The following is an 18,177-nucleotide window of genomic DNA, read 5'->3' as shown; positions in this document are numbered from 1 at the left end:
GTTCAGACGGAAGAAGTTAGATATTTTTTTTTTCTTTTAGAGACAGGGTCTCACTGTGTAGCCCTAGCTGTCCTGGAACTCTCTATTTAGACCAGGCTGGCCTTGAACTCACAGAGATTCATGTGCCTCTGCCTCCCGAGTGCTGGAATTAAAGGGTGCAGCACCACACCTGGCACCAGTGTGTGTGTGTGTGTGTGTGTGTGTGTGTGTTTAAGACATGGTTTCTCCATGTAGTCCTGGCTGTCCTACAACTCATTCTGTAGACCAGGCTGGCCTCCAACTCAGAGATCCACCTGCCTCTGCTTGTGCTGGGATTAAAGTGCTTCACCACCACGGCTAAACGTGTACAGATAAAATGTTATAGATACACAGATGTGTTTATCTTCTGTTGCTAGGATGAGGCCATCTATTCTATACATTTCCTTTTCCAGGTTCCCAGATACCGCCTGGTAGCATAAAACTGTAACAAAAACAAGTTCAAGAAGAAGAAGAGAAGGAGAGATGTAGGAGACAGACAGAAGACTGGGAAGGGGAGAAGGAGGAAGGGGAGGAGGAGGAGGAATACTCACCACAGCAGCCACCTTTAAGTCAGCTGCTCTAGGGACACAAGCTGAAACTCAAAGGTTGCACAGATTTATCTTCTGTTACTAGGGTAAATATCATATTAGTCAAAGTATGAAGGGACAGGCAGTCTTTTGAGTATTATGAGTTTTATTTATTTATTATATAAGTAACAGACACACCAGAAGAGGGCATCGGGTTCTATTACAGATAGATGGTTGTGTGAGCTGCCATGTGGTTGCTGGGAATTGAACTCAGGACCTCTGGAATAGCACTGAAGTGCTCTTAACCACTGAGCCATCTCTTCAGCCCGAGCTTGGTTTTGTTTTGTTTTTTTAATATTTATTTAATTTATATATTACTACACTGTAGCTGGCTTCAGACACACCAGACTTCAGAGCATCAGATTTCATTACAGATGGTTGTGAGCCACCTTGTGGTTTCTGGGAATTAAACTTAGGACCTCAGGAAGAGCAGTCAGCGCTCTTAACCACTAAGCCATCTCTCCAGTTCGAGGTTTTTGTTTTGTTTTTTAAGCCTGAGCATATCCATCCACTACTTGAAAACTATAATAAAATTGTTGATTTTTTTTTTAACTTGTTCAGATTTTGTCTCTTGACTGCTCCCAAGTTTTCAAAGTAGGGGAAGAGGTTGGACTCACGTAATTAAGCGCCTCCCCAGTGGGCAGTGCCAACAGGAACTTACTTTATCCTGCCCAGGAGCGCGAGCAGAGGTGTCACGAGAGTACTCAGTCGCGGCAAAGTTTCAGTCGCGGAAAAGTTTCGAGCATCCGCGAAACTTTTCTGAAAGTGAGCAGACAGCACATCCTTCGTGGATTTTTGAGAGCTGAAGCCGCGGGGTTTCGTGTGAGCCAACTCCATGAAGCCTTCAGGACCCAGTCTCCGTACAACCTCTGTCGTCTGGTCAGATCACGTCCTAGGCCCCGGGCCACGCCCGAAGAGCAGACCTGGAACTTGGATCCCCAGGGAGTTGTTACAAGTGATTCTGCTACTGGTGAGCGCGGTGCTCGCGAATGGCGGGAGGAAGTGTCCTGCGAGGCCGGTGCGGCACGCGGTGGGGTGGGGAAGGTCCTACTGTGTGGAGAAACTCCGCGGTGGACCTCGTTCTACCGGAAACGTAGAAAGTCCGAAGGTAGGGTGGGGGTGGAGAGGACCCAAAAGCAGGGGTGAGAACGGATGGGAGGGGAGGGAGAGGTGGGCGGAACACTCTAGACTGGGAGGATGTGACGAGGTGGCGCCCTGGTAGGAAAAGGACCCGATCGTAGGTGAGAGGACCCGAAGATGGAGGAAGGGCAGCCTTGACGTTGGGTTGGGGTTGGGGGAAGCTGCTGGCCCAGCAGAACGCACTGGGACACCAAACCTGGGGCAAAGCGGAGCACGGGAAGGAAGAGGGGACAGTGGGCGGGGGAAGGATCCGGTTACCCTGCAGAACCTTCAGAACAGAGAGAAATGAGAAGCAGGGCGCACGCCACCCCCCCCCCCGTGTGTGTGTGTGTGTGTGTGTGTGTGTGTGTGTGTGTGTTAGGGGTAGGGGAAGAGGGACCTTGTCTAGCTGCTGGACACCCGCTACTCCCTTCCAGGCAGTAGAAGAAGCCTTGCCTATTGATAGCTTTATCTAACCAGAAAGTTCTGGCTCGTTTCCATGGACACATCACTGATTCTCTTGCGGTTTCTTGGACGCTGCAACTTATTGGGCTTAAAAAGAGTTAAAGGGCCTCGAAGAGGCCTAGAATCTGGCCTTTGACCCTTCTGCCAGCATGAGATTATTGAGGGGAATTCCAGTTTCTTGGAGTCCATTGTTATTGTCTAATAGGCACACAAATATCTCTTTAGAAGACACTGTTTTCTTATATTATATTACATTGTATGCATATTATTATAGACTCTGTCCCACCAGGCTGGATACAGTGCTCACCTTCTGTTTTAATACTTCATTGTTGAGGTGGAGTAAGCCTATGTCTGAAAACAACAGTAAATAGAATGAAAGAAGAAACTGAAGTTAGGATGTTCACTAAGTGCCAGGCTGCCCTGTATATGACCCACCACCCCCCCCAAAAAAAAGAAAGAAAGAAAAAAGAAAGAGAAGGAAAAAAGAAAAGAAATAACTAAAATAGTAGTTGCTAACATGGATATGGGCGAAGGAGTGAGCAGTGTGTTATTTAATGGGTAGGGACTTAGTTTTAAAATGAAAATAATTCTGGACTTTGGTTACATGACAGTGTGAACACAGCAGTGCCGGCCATTTTGTTTAAAGTGATTAAGGTGTTAGTTTTACCTAATGTATACATGAATGCATGTAAAAAAAAATATCTTTGTTTGTTCCCACTTATCTTAGTTAGGGTTTCATTGCTGTGAAGAAACACCATGACCATGAGCAACTCTTAGAAAGAAAATGTTTAGTTAGGTCTGGCTTACAGTTTCAGAGGTTTAACCCATTATCGTTATGGTGGGAAACAGGGCAGCATGCAGGCAGACCTGGTGCTGGAGGAGCCAAGATTTCTACATACTGATCTGCAAGCAGCAAGGAGACTGTGTACCTCACTGAGTGTAGTTTGAGCACAGGAGACTTCAAATTCTGCCCCACAGTGACACACTTTCTCCAACGAGGGCACACCTCCTCCAATAAGGCCACTTCTAATAGTGTCATTCCCCTTGGGTGAAGTATTCAAACACATGAGTCTGTGGGGGCCATACCTATTCTAACCACTACATTATACTCCTATACTACATAGGCTTGTAGTCATAACATAATGCAAAATGCTTTTATCCCAACTTTAAAGTCTCCATAGTCTACCACAGTGTGAACAGTGCTTGAAAGTCCAAAGTGTCTTCTGAGATTCATGCAATCTTTTAACTGTAATTTCCTGTAAAATAAAAACCAAAAAGACAGATCACATACTTCCAACATACAACGGCACAGGATATACATCCAAAGCAAGGTGTCGTCCCAAGTCTTCCTGCCTCAAGATCCTGGTCGCAGGTGTGCCCTCCATTACTGGATTGTAGTTCCTTCCCGAGAATAGCCGTCACAACACTTTGTGACGTCGTCTAAGTGCCGTGTCACAGAATGTGTCTGGAGATCAGAGGCCATCTTCAGGCCTCAGTTCTCGCCTTCACTGAGTGTGCTGCTGTCCCATGAGCTTCTAGGAATTCTTCCTCTCTACCTCCCATTCAACCACAGGAGTCCTGGAATTTCAGAGGTGTGCCTTGTGTCTGGCTTTATGTTGGGTTTTGGGAATCCGAACTCAGGTCCTTGCGATTGTGTGGCAAGTGCATTTTCCACTGAGCCATCTTCTTAAGTCTTCACTGCATCCTAAAACAACTGGGGGTCGGAGAGGGGCAGAAATAGTCACACAGATGACTAACTAGTCACACAGGAAAGAAGACAATATGTCAGAGGGTGCATGTTGTTCCTAGTTGAGAAAACATAGTCTTAAAGACTTTCCTCTAGTTTTACACTGTGTGTACTATGTGTGTATATACAAACTTGTGTTTTTAAACAGGAAAGACTAAAAGACAGGAGGAGTTAAGCATCCGTTACTTGGGCAGCTGTGGAAGAGGAGCGTGAACAGACAGAAACTCGGGTCATGTCCTCTTAGAAGCTGGAGGGAAGGGACTGTGAGGTGGCCTTGTGATGGTGAGACCCGAAAGCCACTTAAGGCAGTTCCTGTTTTGTTTCCACAGAGCTGCTTTGCTCCAGTGATGGCTATATCAGTCCATGACCTCTCAGCTAACCCACGGAGAGACCAGAGCCCGCCAGAACCCTGTCTGGCAGGTACATTCGAGCGATGACCAGTCTCTGTCCCCAGTTCCCACCCCCGGCTCCACGGTCTTGCAGTTCCCATTTATTTTCTGATATACTTATTCATCATCTTCTAAACCCAAGGCCATGAAGATTTATCTTCACAGTGTTTTGCCTGCGTGCTTTCTATTTTGGTATGTTTCCATGCAGGTATTTAGAATTAGTTTTTGTGCACAGTATCAGGTAAGGGTCCAGGTTCTTATTTTATACATAGCTATCCAGTTCCTTCCTTTTTACAATTTTTATGTATTTTTATGTTTTTAATTTTGTGCTGGATCCAACCTAGGGCCTCAGTCATGCTAGGCAGGCACATGACCATTGAGCCGCAGGACCCAGCTCTGCTAGCCAGCTACCGTTCACCATTTGCATCGTGTGAATTCTGCAGGAACTCCATGACTCAGGGCAACAAGAGGACATCTGAGAGGAGTCTCCGTGAGGATTAGTATTGCTAGTGTAGGGGAGCCAGACCAATAACTCAGTGACTCAGTGACTCATTTCCTGAACATTGCAGGTAAAGATGTATGGATAAAAGGGTATAAACACCATGACATTGATTGATACTGAAATTGACAAGAGGATTTGCCCATCAAGGACATATTGGAAACAGACGGGATCTAGTGACCCCCCCCACATCCATCTTTGATATGACGTTTAGGGTTAATTATGGGCCAGAGCTATGTATTGGTTTGTTGTTGTTTCCATAATTTTTAATGATTTATTTTTATCTTTCCTGTATATTGGTGCTTTGCCTGCATGTGTGAGGGTGTCAGAACTGGTCCCCTGGAACTGGAGTTACAGATCATTGTAAGATGCCTTGTGGGTTCTGGGCACCACTGCAGAGATATGCTGCTCCTTGGCCTTCTGAAGGAGCTGCCTCCCTTCCTTTGGGCCATGGCTTCAGCCTCCTTCCAGGAATGAAAGGAACAGGTGGCAGGTGCTAAGAACACAGTTCCCATGCACGTGACTCTGCTGGAGCCACCTGTCCTGAGGACAGTCCAGTTCTGCTGAGTGGTGCAGGCATACACAGAGGACAGACAAGGACACCATCTCTTCCTTTGTTGTACAGACTCTGTCACAAGGAACACTATCTCCTACTCCAATCAGTGGAGGCCTTATAGGGATGTAGGCCTAAAGTACCAGGAGTGCTTGGCAGTGGTGCAGGGAAATAGAGTGGGTACCAGATTGCTTCATCTTGAGGTGATTTCTATAGTCTGCATAAACAGAAACTTGTCTCTTTTATAAGTTACCTACTTTTTTTTTAAAAAAAAGATTTGTTTATTTATGTATATGAGTACACTGTAGCTGTAGGACACACCAGAAGAGAGCATCGGATTCCATCACAGATGGTTGGGAGCCACCTTGTGGTTGCTGGGAATTGAACTCAGGACCTCTGGAAGAGCAGTCAGGGCTCCCAACTGCTGAGCCATCTCTCCAGCCCCTACCTACTCTGTTGTACCAAAGTTTATAATATCACTCATAATCCTCTTTCTTTTTACTGGGTGATGGGAGTCTCATATTTAGCCCTGGCTGGCCTGTGGTGTGCTTGTGGAGACCAGCCTTGCCTTGAATTGTTTCTGCCTACTGGCCTACCTGATACGTTCTAGGCTAGCTAGGGTGATGTAGTGAGACCCTGATCACAAAACAAACAAACAAACCAAAAAAAAAAAAAAAAAAAAAAAGCAGAGAGTAAGAAAAGAAAAATGCTCCCTAGACATGCCCACAGCCAATCTGAGGCAGGGAATCCCCTCAGCTGTGATCCCCACTTCACAAGTATGTCTAACTAGAACATGCGTCTTCACCACAGCTCTGGGAATCCTTAACCAGCTTTCCTCTCCACCCTCAGGCCACCACTGGTCAGAAGAGGATGGCCGATGTAAACCTTGCATAGACGGCGTAGACTACACCAGCTCTCACAATCGCCTGTCTTCTTGCCTTCCCTGCAGGGTCTGTAAAGAAGGTACAGAACAAAGGGGCCCTTCCCCACAGGTGGGGTCTGGGGAGGTAGGATTCATAACTGCTGTGGACTCGGGACCCTCAATTCCAGCCCATCTTGACCTTGGTTCTTTCCCGGTCTCTGCCTGTCTTTAATTTATGGGACAAAAACAAAAGTTGTGAAGAATTCATTTGTGCTGTGTTTTGGGGACTCACTGAGACAACCTGTTAAGAACGAGGTAGTGTGCCTTATGGAGGGCCCCTCCTGGTACCCTCAGATGCACTGCGGGACAGTTGTCACCGCGCTCACCACAAACTGGTTTATAAACTTGGCACACTTGGCGAACAGGAAGCACCCCAGTGCCAGCTGTGCAGAGACTGTAACAGGGACTCTGCTCCACGGAGCACACAACATCGGAGCTGGCCCTCGAAGGGTAGACACAGAGCTCTAAGTGGAACAGAGAGGTCTCCAGCCAGAATTGCGGAATCGGGGAGTAAGGCCTGCACATGTGGGATAGGGAATAATTCCGTTCCGGGTCCAGCCCTAGTCTGCTGGGCTCTGCAGTGGATTTGATACCCATCAGCAAACCTTGAGTCACCACGGGTAGTAGCCTGCTTTGCATTCTCCATGCGTGGAAGTCAGACGGTTGGGTCATGGGGTGTAATACCAGCCTAGGAAGGGAAAGAGCCACTGCGAGTCTCCCCTCCGTGTGTGGTCACTCTCCAGTTGTGGTGGCATGGGATGTCGTATTCCTACTCTCAGGAGCCATCAGCTCCTTTCTTAGTACTGGCCTTCAAGACCACTCCTTGTAGAACATAAACCTCAACACATATTCATCTTTCCTGTCTCAGGCCTGCTGAAGTGTTTGGGTCATGGCTTATTGTTTTCATTTCTTGTCAGGAAAAACTCTGACAAAAAAGCACTTCCAGAAGAAAGGGTTGAACTTGCTCACAGTTCAAGGGTACCATCCACTGTTGCCGGGAGTCAGGTGGCAGGAGCCGGAAGCAGCTCAACTCACTATCTCGGCTCAGTTTCCCCTCTTCGTACAGTTCAGGGACTGAGTCCAAGGAATGGTGCCACCTAGACAGTATGAGTCTTCTCACCCAATTGGCTTAATCAAGATACCCCCACAGACATTCCCATTGGCCTGCCTCTCAGATGATTCTAGACCTTATCAAGTTAACCGTTGAGATCGACCACCATAATCAGTAACAAAAACCATAGCGGTTGCGTGGGTTAGGGCTGGGTTCGTAGCCAGTTCTGGGCTAGACTCTCTTGTTGCAGGCTCTAGGGTCATGTGAGCACTCAGTCTCTGCTTGCTAATCCTCCTATTTCTAGGCGCTTGAACATCATCAGAGGTGCACAGAGGTACATCTCTTGCACCTGTCCTTTCCTTCCAAACCAGATGCATAAGGTCATGAATTGTGTTCCTTTTGTATGGCCCTGAGTACTCATAGCTACTCATGGAAGCCATCATCTGCATGTCCGGGGTGTGGTATTACAGAGACTTGTCCTCAATATTACTTCCTAAGTTCAGTTGAGCTGAAGCGGAATTGTGTCATGAGGAAGTGTTACCATGGTAAACATGAAAACTCTTCTGTCAAACCCTTACAGATAAAGTGATGAAAAGACCATGCACCACGACTAAAAATACTGAGTGTCAGTGCAAACCCGGCACCTTTGAGGATAAAAACTCCCCTGAGATCTGCCAGCCATCCTCTAAGTATGATACAGGGGCCCTGGAAATCCTACAAGCTCAGAGGAACCCCAGAAGATCCTTACCTTCTTTATATCCTTTTCTTTCCCTCCCACCCCCTGGAATTCTCACACCATAAGATATCCCTAAACCCTGGGGTTTTCTAAGCCTGCTGTCATTTCTTGGTCTGTCCTCATCCCTGTTCCCCATCAGTCGGCAGCCCCTTCCTGTTTTTTCCCCACCCATGCTTTTCCCGTAGACAGATAATTTGTCTACTATCTGTAGACACAGAGCATGAGAGTGCATAGGCCATAGCCTGGCTTGTGTTTATTTACAGTCTTTCAGGATTCTTGTGCAGCCAGAGGCCTATAAAGACAAAAGTACGGCAGCAAGCAAAAGACATGTGTATGTGTGTGTGGTGTGTCTGTGTGATGTGTGTGTGGTCTGTGGTGTGTGTGTGTGGTGTGTGTGGTTTGTGGTGTGTCTGTGGTCTGTGGTGTGTGTGTGTGTGTGTGTGTGTGTGTGTGTGGTCTGTGGTGTGTGTGTGTGTGGTCTGTGTGGTCTGTGGTGTGTGTGGTTTGTGGTGTGTGTGGTTTGTGGTGTGTCTGTGGTCTGTGGTATGTGTGTCCCTTGGGGTTCTCAGAGGCACCTGAGCCAACTCAGCCAGCCTTGCTTCAGGAGCCTATCCCATCAGTGCCAGGGGTTTGAGGGGGAAAGGCCAACAAAGGAACATGGTTCAGTGGTGTCCACGCGGGTTTCATATTTTCCCTTTCCTAATTTAGGGTCATCCTGGGGCCAGGACAGCGCAACACACACCCTGTACAAAAGGCAGGAGGGCTACCATTGTGCCTGCAGGGTTTCCTCAAGGTCTGCACAGTGTGTGTCCAGATGTAGGGATGAATATGGAGTGTAGACATATGGAGCCTGTCTCTCCTTTAATACACCCAGGGATGTTGGGCAGAGCGGGTGACTAGCTTTTTAATGCATCTGGCCAGCAGCCTTCTCACCATCGTATCATTTGTTTCTTGTGTGTGCCTAGCTACTCTGATGGGGAAGATGTAAAGATTCCCTGTACCCCGGAGACAAACCAGAAGTGTGTCCCCGAAAACCCTAGGACATCTCAGCATAACCCAGACCTCGTTAAATGGCTCTTGGTCATAGGAGGGCTGGTCCTGCTGATTGTTGTGCTTGTCCGTCAGACTGAAAAATGCAGACTAGTGTTGCTCTGTGTGAAAAGAGCCTTTCCAGGTGAGTGTGGGCTGAGGATGAGTCCCCTGGACAGTGAATCTCACTCTCCCTGGCCTGCTCTTCTCTGTAGGACTGTCCTCCCTGTCTCCCACACCCTAGCTCTTTCTTGTTCCTGTGATTCATATTCCATCTCCCACTTCCCCTAAACAGCAAAAACCCAGTGCCTCTCAGTGACTGTTCCCTAATTCTCTTAACTCTAAGGCATCTTTTATTCAACGGTGATAATTGTCATCTTGGAGGCTTAGTGCCTCTGTCTGCTAACCTAGGCCTAGTCCTGGAAGCTGCTAGCCTCTGTATGATCCATTCCAGGCCTAGAATGCACTCAGCCTCTGAAACTTGCTGCTGAATAAGCTCACTCTTTCTAGTTCTTTCTGAACTCTGGCTGGCTGGTTCAGCTCAGCTGTTCTGGCTCAGACTCCTCTCCAGATTGACTGATTCAATCAGGCTTCTCTTTCTGCCTCTCCTGAATTGCTCTGGTTGACCTCAAACTAACTCTAGCAATCTCCTGGCGTCTTCTTACTCTTCTGGCTCATTTACCGATGTCTGGCTTGTTCTCCCTCTACAATCTGTCTCTGTACAACTGTCCTGGTAAAACTGCCTCCTTTCTTTCTTTATTCCTTTCTCTTAAGTAGCTTCCCTTTCTCTCTTTGTGAGAGCTGGGCACATCCTGTTCTGTCAAATCTTTCTCTGATTCATTGCTTTGTCTGCCCCCCAATTAGACATCACTTTCAAACATGGGTGCTTCTTTCTACAGACTAGCCTTACCTTCATTGTCTGGGATTAAAACTGTATACTAAGGACATGTCTGTATTCTAGCCAGAGGGATTAAAGGTGTGTGCTAAGAGCTGAGCCACACCACTAGAAACAAGTGTTTTCAGTAAATATACAATTTTGGGGTTCACATTGTGACCAAATATTCTACAATACAAGTCTGAGAGGGTGGGGCATTTTCAGGACAAAGAGGCATCAACTCTCCAACTGAGGATAGAGGTTAGAACCAGAGAGGGCCGAGGACAGCTCTGGTTACAGCAGAACCAGACAAAAATTCTATGTGTGTTTATGTTTACTCAGTTTCTCCCCATCTGCCTTCTCAGCCTGAGGGTAGACCCAAGCACGAAAGGCTCCTCTTTACCTAGTTAGTATTGGAACCTCTCGCTCCCTCTGCTCAGATAAAGCTGATGCGTCTCCTCCCCACTTGCGGTGGGAACCTCCTTCTCTTCTAGGCTGTGAACAGAACTGTGAAAACAAGAACACTGAGAATAAGTCTCTCTTGGACCAACAGACATCAAGCAAGACAAATGGCCCTCACAACATGGTCAGTCCTGCAGCGAAGGCCTCAGCTGTAGCTCTGCTGAGATTTGCGGCTTTTTAAAATTTACTTTTAAATTATATGTATGTGAGTGTTTTGCCTGCATGTATGTCTTGTGCATCACATGCATGTCTGGTGACCATGAATTCTAGAAGAGGCCATTGGATCCCCTAGAACTGGAATTAAGAACTGCCATGTGGGTTCTGGGAATCAAACCCAGGCCCTCTAGAAGAGCAGCCAGTGCTCTCAACCACTGAGTCATCTCTCCAGCCCTGAGAAGCGGGGTGTTTAAGGGGCTGCACAGCCCAGGAAAGAGGGTACATCAACTGCACCTGGGTCTGGGTCCACTGTCAAGCAAATGACCATTTTCAGCTTCCACAAGGCCTCAGACCATGTGGCAACTGTGCCTTTTCTGCCCTGCTACTGTGGTTGGGGTCAGGTGGGAGGAGATACCTCCCCTTGGCACAGTACCAGGAGCACATAGTGCCGGAAACAGATCATGGATATGTGAGCCTGGGGTGGCCGCATGGAGATGGAGCTTCCTTAGTGGCCTCGTTGCCTTCCCAAAGTCATTTCCACACACTTGTGTCTCTTGGGTGGATCTGCAGTGATCAAAACTGAGCCCCCATACAGTGGAGAATGGCCATCATTCTTTTTTGAGCACAAAATGGACAGACAAGTTGGTGACAGCTGTCACTGTGAACGTGCTGGTTTGTAGACAAAGTGATCGTCATAAGATCTCCTAGCCCCGGGGAAATAGAGATGAGGGGACAAAGGACAGGCTGGGTATGGCCTAGTGTGGTGACCAGGCCACTCTGTGGAACATGCTGAGCTCTTCTCCCATTTCGCCTACTCAGAACCCGGGGCCACACAGGCATGAAGCAGATACCATGGCAAGGGCTGAGTTCTTGGGTTTAGTTTTGTTTAAGGGCTTCATACATGCTAGGCAGACACTCCTGAGCTACGTTCTCAGTCACTTTAAAAAAACATTTTATCGAGACAATGTCTCACTAGGTTACCCAGGCTGGCCTCGAGCTTTGCCCTTCTGCCTCAGTCCCCAGAGTAGCTGGTATTACAGGCCTATACCATCTGCCCAGCTAGTTTTCCTTTATCGCTGTTCGTTTAGTTTTCTGACCACAGTTGTAAGGAAGATTCCATGAAGTACAGTTTCCGAGTGAAGGTTACAGAAATGGTGTTTGGTGCACACATGAGTATATACACACATAGCCAGAGACACACATAGTCATGAGTGCACACACACACAATCAGGTACACACAATTACATATATAGGGTCTCACACACACAGTCGCACACATACACACTGCTGTTTTTCATTTGTATCGACTCACAAGTTTTGATCAGGCTAGCACTTCCTGTTGGTTTTGCTATAGGAAAGCTTCAAGTGAGTTGTTACTGATCAAAATACTGAGAGCCTTGAAGCAAATCTCGACCTTGGATTTTGCAAAGAATCTGTTCTCTGTAGTCTCCAACTGAGTCTTGTTAAGAAGCCTTAGGGGCAGAAGGAAGCCCTTGAGTAAAAGGAAAACATTTGCTTTGATGGAGGCTTATACAAGTGTACACTTGTCGAAGAACGCTTGAGTTGAAGATGTAAGCCACACTAGGCCACCAGCATTCAAGAGCCTTCAAGCAACTAAGGCAGGAAGTTTATCTGTGTCTCCTTAGGAGGGGCAGTCTCCTTAGAGACTAAGTCTCCTAATCAGAATCAGGCCTGGGCCCAGGTCTCCTGACTGACCGGCAAGTCTTTGCTCTTTGCTTACAGGAACCTGACAAAACTCAGAGTTCGCCAACAGAAAGGAAGTTGCTGGTTCCAGCAAATGGAACTGACCCAGATGACGGTAAGTGCTTTGTCTGATGCAATAGCACAGAAGCCAGGGAATAGGAGAAGCATTCCAGTTATCATTCACATGGCAGAGAGAGCTCTGCCAAGACAACCAAGGATTGGTGCAAGCCTATACTGTTGTCACTGAACTTGGGGACCAGAAATCCCTCTCTTCCCTTCTGTCTCCTCTGGGACCCTCCCCAGCACCTCACTGATATTTCTGTCCTTTACTCTTCCATTATCCTTCCCTTCTCCCCTGTGGTCCCCACCCCTACCCTGCCAGGGCCCCTGGAATAGTGCATTGGCCTGTGTTAATACCCACCAACCTCAGACTAGAAGCTCCTGACATGGCGGGACCCGATTTCAGAGACTCCACGTAAAATGAATGGAAAGCATCTCGTGAATAACGGTTGAGATACTGATTACATGAGTTGATGAATTTTGTATGTGCTGGGTTGAACCAAATGGCACTTGTTTTCTTTCATATTTAGTTTGTTCTTGAGTTAGTTTCCCACAGGCTCTGGGAATAGAACTTAGGTCTTATGCAAGAGCGGTGTGTGTTTCTAACCACTGGGCTCTCTCTTCCACCCCCATACTCAGCGCTGCAATGTTTGGGACTGAGCCCAGGATTCTGAGTATGCTAAACATCTAGCCCTCCTTTTAGTGGCTAAATAAGGCTGTTAGAAAATGTCTGTGTGACTCTTGGGGCTCATAGGATTCATATCCTAGCTCCTTTGGTTTCTCAGGATGGAGGGTGACATATTTCATACATGTCTCGTCTGGGTCATCATAACCCCATAAATGAGCTTTCATGACTTAGCTACAGATCAGGTTCTCAGTCATTTCTTTTCCTACATCTAGTGACAGTGATGTAGCAATGAGGGAGGCCAGCTGGCGCAGAAAGGTCCTCTGCCTGTCTGCTCTTTCTGCGGATGCAGCTAGCCTTGCCTTAAACCACACGCATCCCACATTCCGAGTACAGCCTAAACAGCTTACTTCTCTTGAGATACTGTACACTCACTCCTGTTCCCCTCTGTGGCTCATGCCGCATACTACTCCCTACTCCCTTACACACACACACACACACACACACACACACACACACTGCAACATCTCCCACTGGGCCAGCAGCCCTCTTTCGGAACAGGAATTTCTTAAGGTATATTTTTAAATGCTTTTATCTAAATTTTACTCTGCATATATAGGTATTTTGCCTGCATATGTATATCTGTGCACCACTTGCATGCCTGGTGTCTTGCAGAAGCCAGAAGATGGTATCAGATTTCCTGGTACTACAGTTAGAAATGGTTGTGAACCACAGGTGCTGGGAATTGAACCCCAGTCCCCTGCAAGAGTATTCAGCTGAGCACCCAGATTTTTGGTTGGGTTCGGGCATAGAGGTTCTAACAGCCAGTGTTCATTGAACAGCAAGGGAGTGTGTCAGGTCCTACCCTGGGCTTCATGATCTGACTTAGGATTCTTTACCCTGTGTGAAGTGCTTGTGGCTTACCTGCCCCCTATGTTTTCTGACACCCAGCCCTGAAGTCGATCTTTGAGTATTGTTCTAATGAAGTGCCCTTTAACTCCTGGGACCGATTCATGCGGCAGATGGGCCTCACAGACAACCAAATTCAAGTGGTCAGGGCTGAAACACTGGCCCCATGTGATGTCTTGTACCAAATGCTGCTGAAGTGGCGCCACCAAACTGGGCGAAGTGCCTCTATTAACCATCTGCTGGATGCCTTGGAAGACGTGGGAGAGAGATGTGCCCGGGAGAAAATTGAAGACTATGCAGTGAAATCCGGGAAGTTTATTTACCAGAACACTGCAGCCCAGGCAGGTGTGGTTATTACTCAGGAGACAGAGCCAGGAGGATCTCTATGAGTTTGAAGCCAGTCTGGTCTACATAGCGAACTCAGGTTAGCCAAAGCTATGGAGAGAGATCCTGTCTCAAAAGTAGAGGAGGAGGACGAGGAGACGCTGCTGCAGGCTCTTTAGTATTATTAGAATGTATTTTATTTTTCTTGCTATGTTTATTGTATTGTATTACTGTATTGTTGTCTCACTACATGTTGAACAGATGCTAGGCAAGTGTTGTAACAGATCTCTAGCTACCTGGACAAGACACAATCGGTAGGGTATGATAGAACCTGCCCATCATTCTGACTCTCGGAGATGGAGCCAGGAAGATCAAGAGTTCAAGGCCAGTCGGTTTACATCAGCTCCCGTATAATGTGCATGCTGTCGGTAAATTATCCAATGCTGCCTAAGCTTGTTGAGAGCTGACTCTAGGGACAGTGAAGGTGCTCTTGTCCCAGATTCTAGCATATTTGTTTTACTGGGCTACCAAGATCTCTTGTCCGGAGACAGAATACCCCCTCTGTAACAGAGGGAAAATGAAACAGCCCAGGGCTGGGAACTTTTGTCCTTGAGAACAGATAAAAGGTCACTGGTTTCCAGGCATGGCCACTGCTGTTTACTGTTAGACCACTACTCAGCACTGCAGGGCTGCACAGCTCTCCCTCGCTCCTGGTGCTAGTGGACACCCTACTGAGCGTGTGTCTATTGTGAACCCAATGTCCGTATTTCACACTTGAAGTGAGTTTGCTGTTTTGGAGACCAAGGGAGCATAAAAAGTGCTACAGGGGTGTGGTGTGTGTGTAGGGGGGCTGTGATCTTTGAGGACCACATCCCCTGTAAGCACTTGACCATTAGATGTGAGAGCAAACACCAAAACTCACCATTGTCCTGCGTCTGCCTTTCTAGAGCTGGAATTTAGAAGTAACTACATTTAATGACTGTGATAGGGATTTCTGGAGAGCTGGTATATACAGATTTCTGTCCTGTGTGGGTTCCTATTTTTTTTTTAATTAATTTTTTTTTTTTTTTTTGAGACAAGGGTCTCAATATATAGCCTTAACTGAACTTGAACTCACTGTGTAGACCAGGATGGCCTCTAACTCAAGAGATTTGCCTGCTTCTTTCTGCCTTCCAAGTTCTGGAGTTCATCTATTTTGTTATCTTTTTATTTATTTATTTTTTGCTTTGCTGTGTATGAATATACACATATGTGCATATATGTTCATGGTATGCATGTCTGGTGCTTTTGGAGGTCAGACAGAGGCATCTGAACCCCTTGAACTGGAGCCACGGGTGGCTGTGCTCCAGTATGTAGAGCACTAAACTCCTCCTGGCAGGGCCTTCTGTAGAATCTCAGCACACACAGCAGGACGGTTGCCTAGAGGTTGCCGGTCCCAGGCATCCTGTGTTGCCTTGTTGCTGTGGAATTTATGTAGTTTCTAGGAGACCCCCACTTTTAAGTATTATCCTCCCCAGTGTTAGCTACAGTATCCTGAGTGTAAGTGTCATGCCTCCATGCAGACGTCAGGATTGCACGTGAGGGTTTGCTGGGCTCTGGACAGACCCGGCCCCAAGAGCAGGTGTTTCACCCTCACACTTGATGCCTTTCCTTACCCCCTCTTTTATGTTGGTAACATAAAACAGTACAAGACATGTCATTAGATATAAAATACTCATGTATTATGAATTCATGACCAAATTAAATATGAAACCTTATATAAAAAGGTGCCTGGGGGGTTGTCTGTTTGTGTTTTTACCCCCATCCTCTAAAACAACACTGAGTGACATGTGACATAGTCCAGTGGAGCATGTTCTTCAGACACTGCCCCACCCCTGGGAGCACTGTGCCACAGGCTTGTTCCACACTGGAGTTTCTCCTTCTGTCTCCCTGGAATCCAGAGCACCCATGAACTAAGGGACTGCAGTTTGCACCTCCCTCTCCTGGCTCACTCATAGCCCCCCATCCCTACCCCACCGGTGGTCATCCATGTCCACAGGACTCCACCTGGTGCACATCAGCACCGACAGCTGTAGGGTGGGGTGGGTTCCTGAGCGGTGGACTGGCCTGGGTGGGGCATGGTGTTCTTGACGGCTCTCCTTGGTCTTCCTCCAACTCCAAAGATCTTTCTCCCACTGGCCTGTCCATTCTCATCACCAGTGATGCCCAGGCTGCTCGGCCCTGAAAATCACCTGGGAGACCCAGTTACCCTGTTCCTTAAGACCTCTACTTAACACTTACAGTGCCCAAGTGATATACACCTCTCTCCTCCAAGAAAGGTGTGAGAGAGAGGCGGCCTGCCTTTTCCATGGGTACCAGCTTTTCATATTCACACTGGAAGCCATTTAGAATCCAGCGGCTGGAGGGTACACCAGCCAGTGGGGGGCAGCACACAACACACTTCCCCAGCCAGCAATTCTGGAGAGCTTATCCAATAGGCAGCTGCGGGCTGGGCAGTTTGTGGCTCAGACTACAGAAAATCAGACCTGCTACTGTCCGTTTCTTCCAAAGAGGCAAGAGCAGACCCCTAGGTCCTGGTACCACATAACTGTAGGGTTGTATTTGTTTCCGGGGTTGCTTTAATCCAAGCCTAAGCAACCTATCCAGGTCCTGGGACCTCAGCCAGTATTTCCTCCCTAAAGCGGTTTCTCAGGGGCAGGGGACTCCAGAACTCTTATGACTTACTCCCTCATGGGACTTCACCTTGCAAGTCTAGAGAAAGGGTAAAGGTGGTGATGTATGAATCATAAGGAAATGGGAAGGGTCAAATGAACCAGCATTAATCCCATGGGGCTTCTGGTTATCACATCAATCCTCTAGTCGCCCCGATTCCTCTTTAGACTACCATCATTTCCTGCTTAGCCCCCACCCCCTTTTCTCCTTCCCTTTATCCCCGGCCAGTACCAGGTTGGCTCTGTGTGGCCTTTTCTCCAGTGTGCCCTTTTCTGATGTTTAATCTCCGCTGAGAGCCTCCCACCCCCAAGGAAGCACATACTCCCATGTACATCCTGTGGGACGTCACCTTTGAAAGAAGAAGGTATCCTGCATCAAGATGGAAAAGGTCCAAAGCCATCTGGACCCTGAAGCCCAAGCATTCCTGGCAACCCAGTAGCCTGGAAGCACTAAGCCTCAGGGAACAGCGTCCTCAGACATGGAAGGTACAGGTCCTCTCCTGAAAGGCATTGGGGTGGTTGGTACTGTTGACCCTTTATAGCCACATAATTATAGAGGCCCCATTCAGCTGTATGAAAACATATACCCTACAGGGTCTCCTTTTAGAAATTCATTCTTTTGGGGAGACATCGAGTGGTCTTGGTGGTGCTTTTCATTTTGGGTTTCTCCTGTTGGGCTGGTTTTACCCCCACCTCATAAAGACAGTGCTACCCCAAAGCAGGGGAAGGGACCCCAGAGGAACACAGAACCCACCCTTCCTCCTCCTACATCCACTGTAACGAGTGCAGGAAGGCTGTAGTAGAAAACTCACATTGTACTGAGGTGCTGCCTACAAAGCTGAACACTGAATCAGTGCGGCTACCCACCAAGTCTGCTCTGCCTGTAGTCAGTCCTCAAAGGACGCTGGCAGGGTGCAGTTTATTCCATTCTCCCCCAGCAGCCTCGTCTCATGGGGTAGCAGCCTCTGAAGACTTCTTTTCTACCCCGACTTCTCAAGTAAGGATTTGAGAAAACCTACGGGATGATGCTCACAAAATACTTGCAACCCTCAAGTCTGTTGATGGAAAAGAAAACGTGACCAGCTCCTGGGGAGGAAGCTGCCTCTCTGGCCAAAGCAGATGCCAATACAGACAAGCCCATTAACGGGAAAGCTTTCCTCTGTTGACTCGATCGTTAAGTCCAGTGAGAAAAATATCAGAGCTCTGAGCTCTTTCCTGCTCCCCCACCTTGGGGCAG

General features: G+C 47.7%; 1 protein-coding gene across 1 annotated transcript; it reads left to right on the top strand.

Annotated features, from left to right (window-relative positions):
• Positions 1–1,316: 1,316 nt before the first annotated feature.
• On the top strand, positions 1,317–17,992 carry LOC308428354 (tumor necrosis factor receptor superfamily member 10B-like). The gene is made up of 8 exons (XM_080926754.1): positions 1,317–1,575; positions 4,266–4,356; positions 6,227–6,340; positions 7,931–8,039; positions 9,052–9,260; positions 10,484–10,575; positions 12,351–12,426; positions 13,948–17,992. The coding sequence occupies exons 1-8, from the start codon at positions 1,441–1,443 to the stop codon at positions 14,292–14,294; spliced, it is 1,173 nt and encodes a 390-aa protein (XP_080782880.1). The 5' UTR covers positions 1,317–1,440; the 3' UTR covers positions 14,295–17,992.
• The last annotated feature ends 185 nt before the right edge of the window (positions 17,993–18,177 follow it).

This window comes from Micromys minutus, assembly GCF_963924665.1.
Source record: "Micromys minutus genome assembly, chromosome: 12".
NCBI classification, from domain to species: Eukaryota; Metazoa; Chordata; class Mammalia; order Rodentia; family Muridae; genus Micromys; species Micromys minutus.
This window is presented reverse-complemented; position numbering and strand designations above follow the sequence as displayed.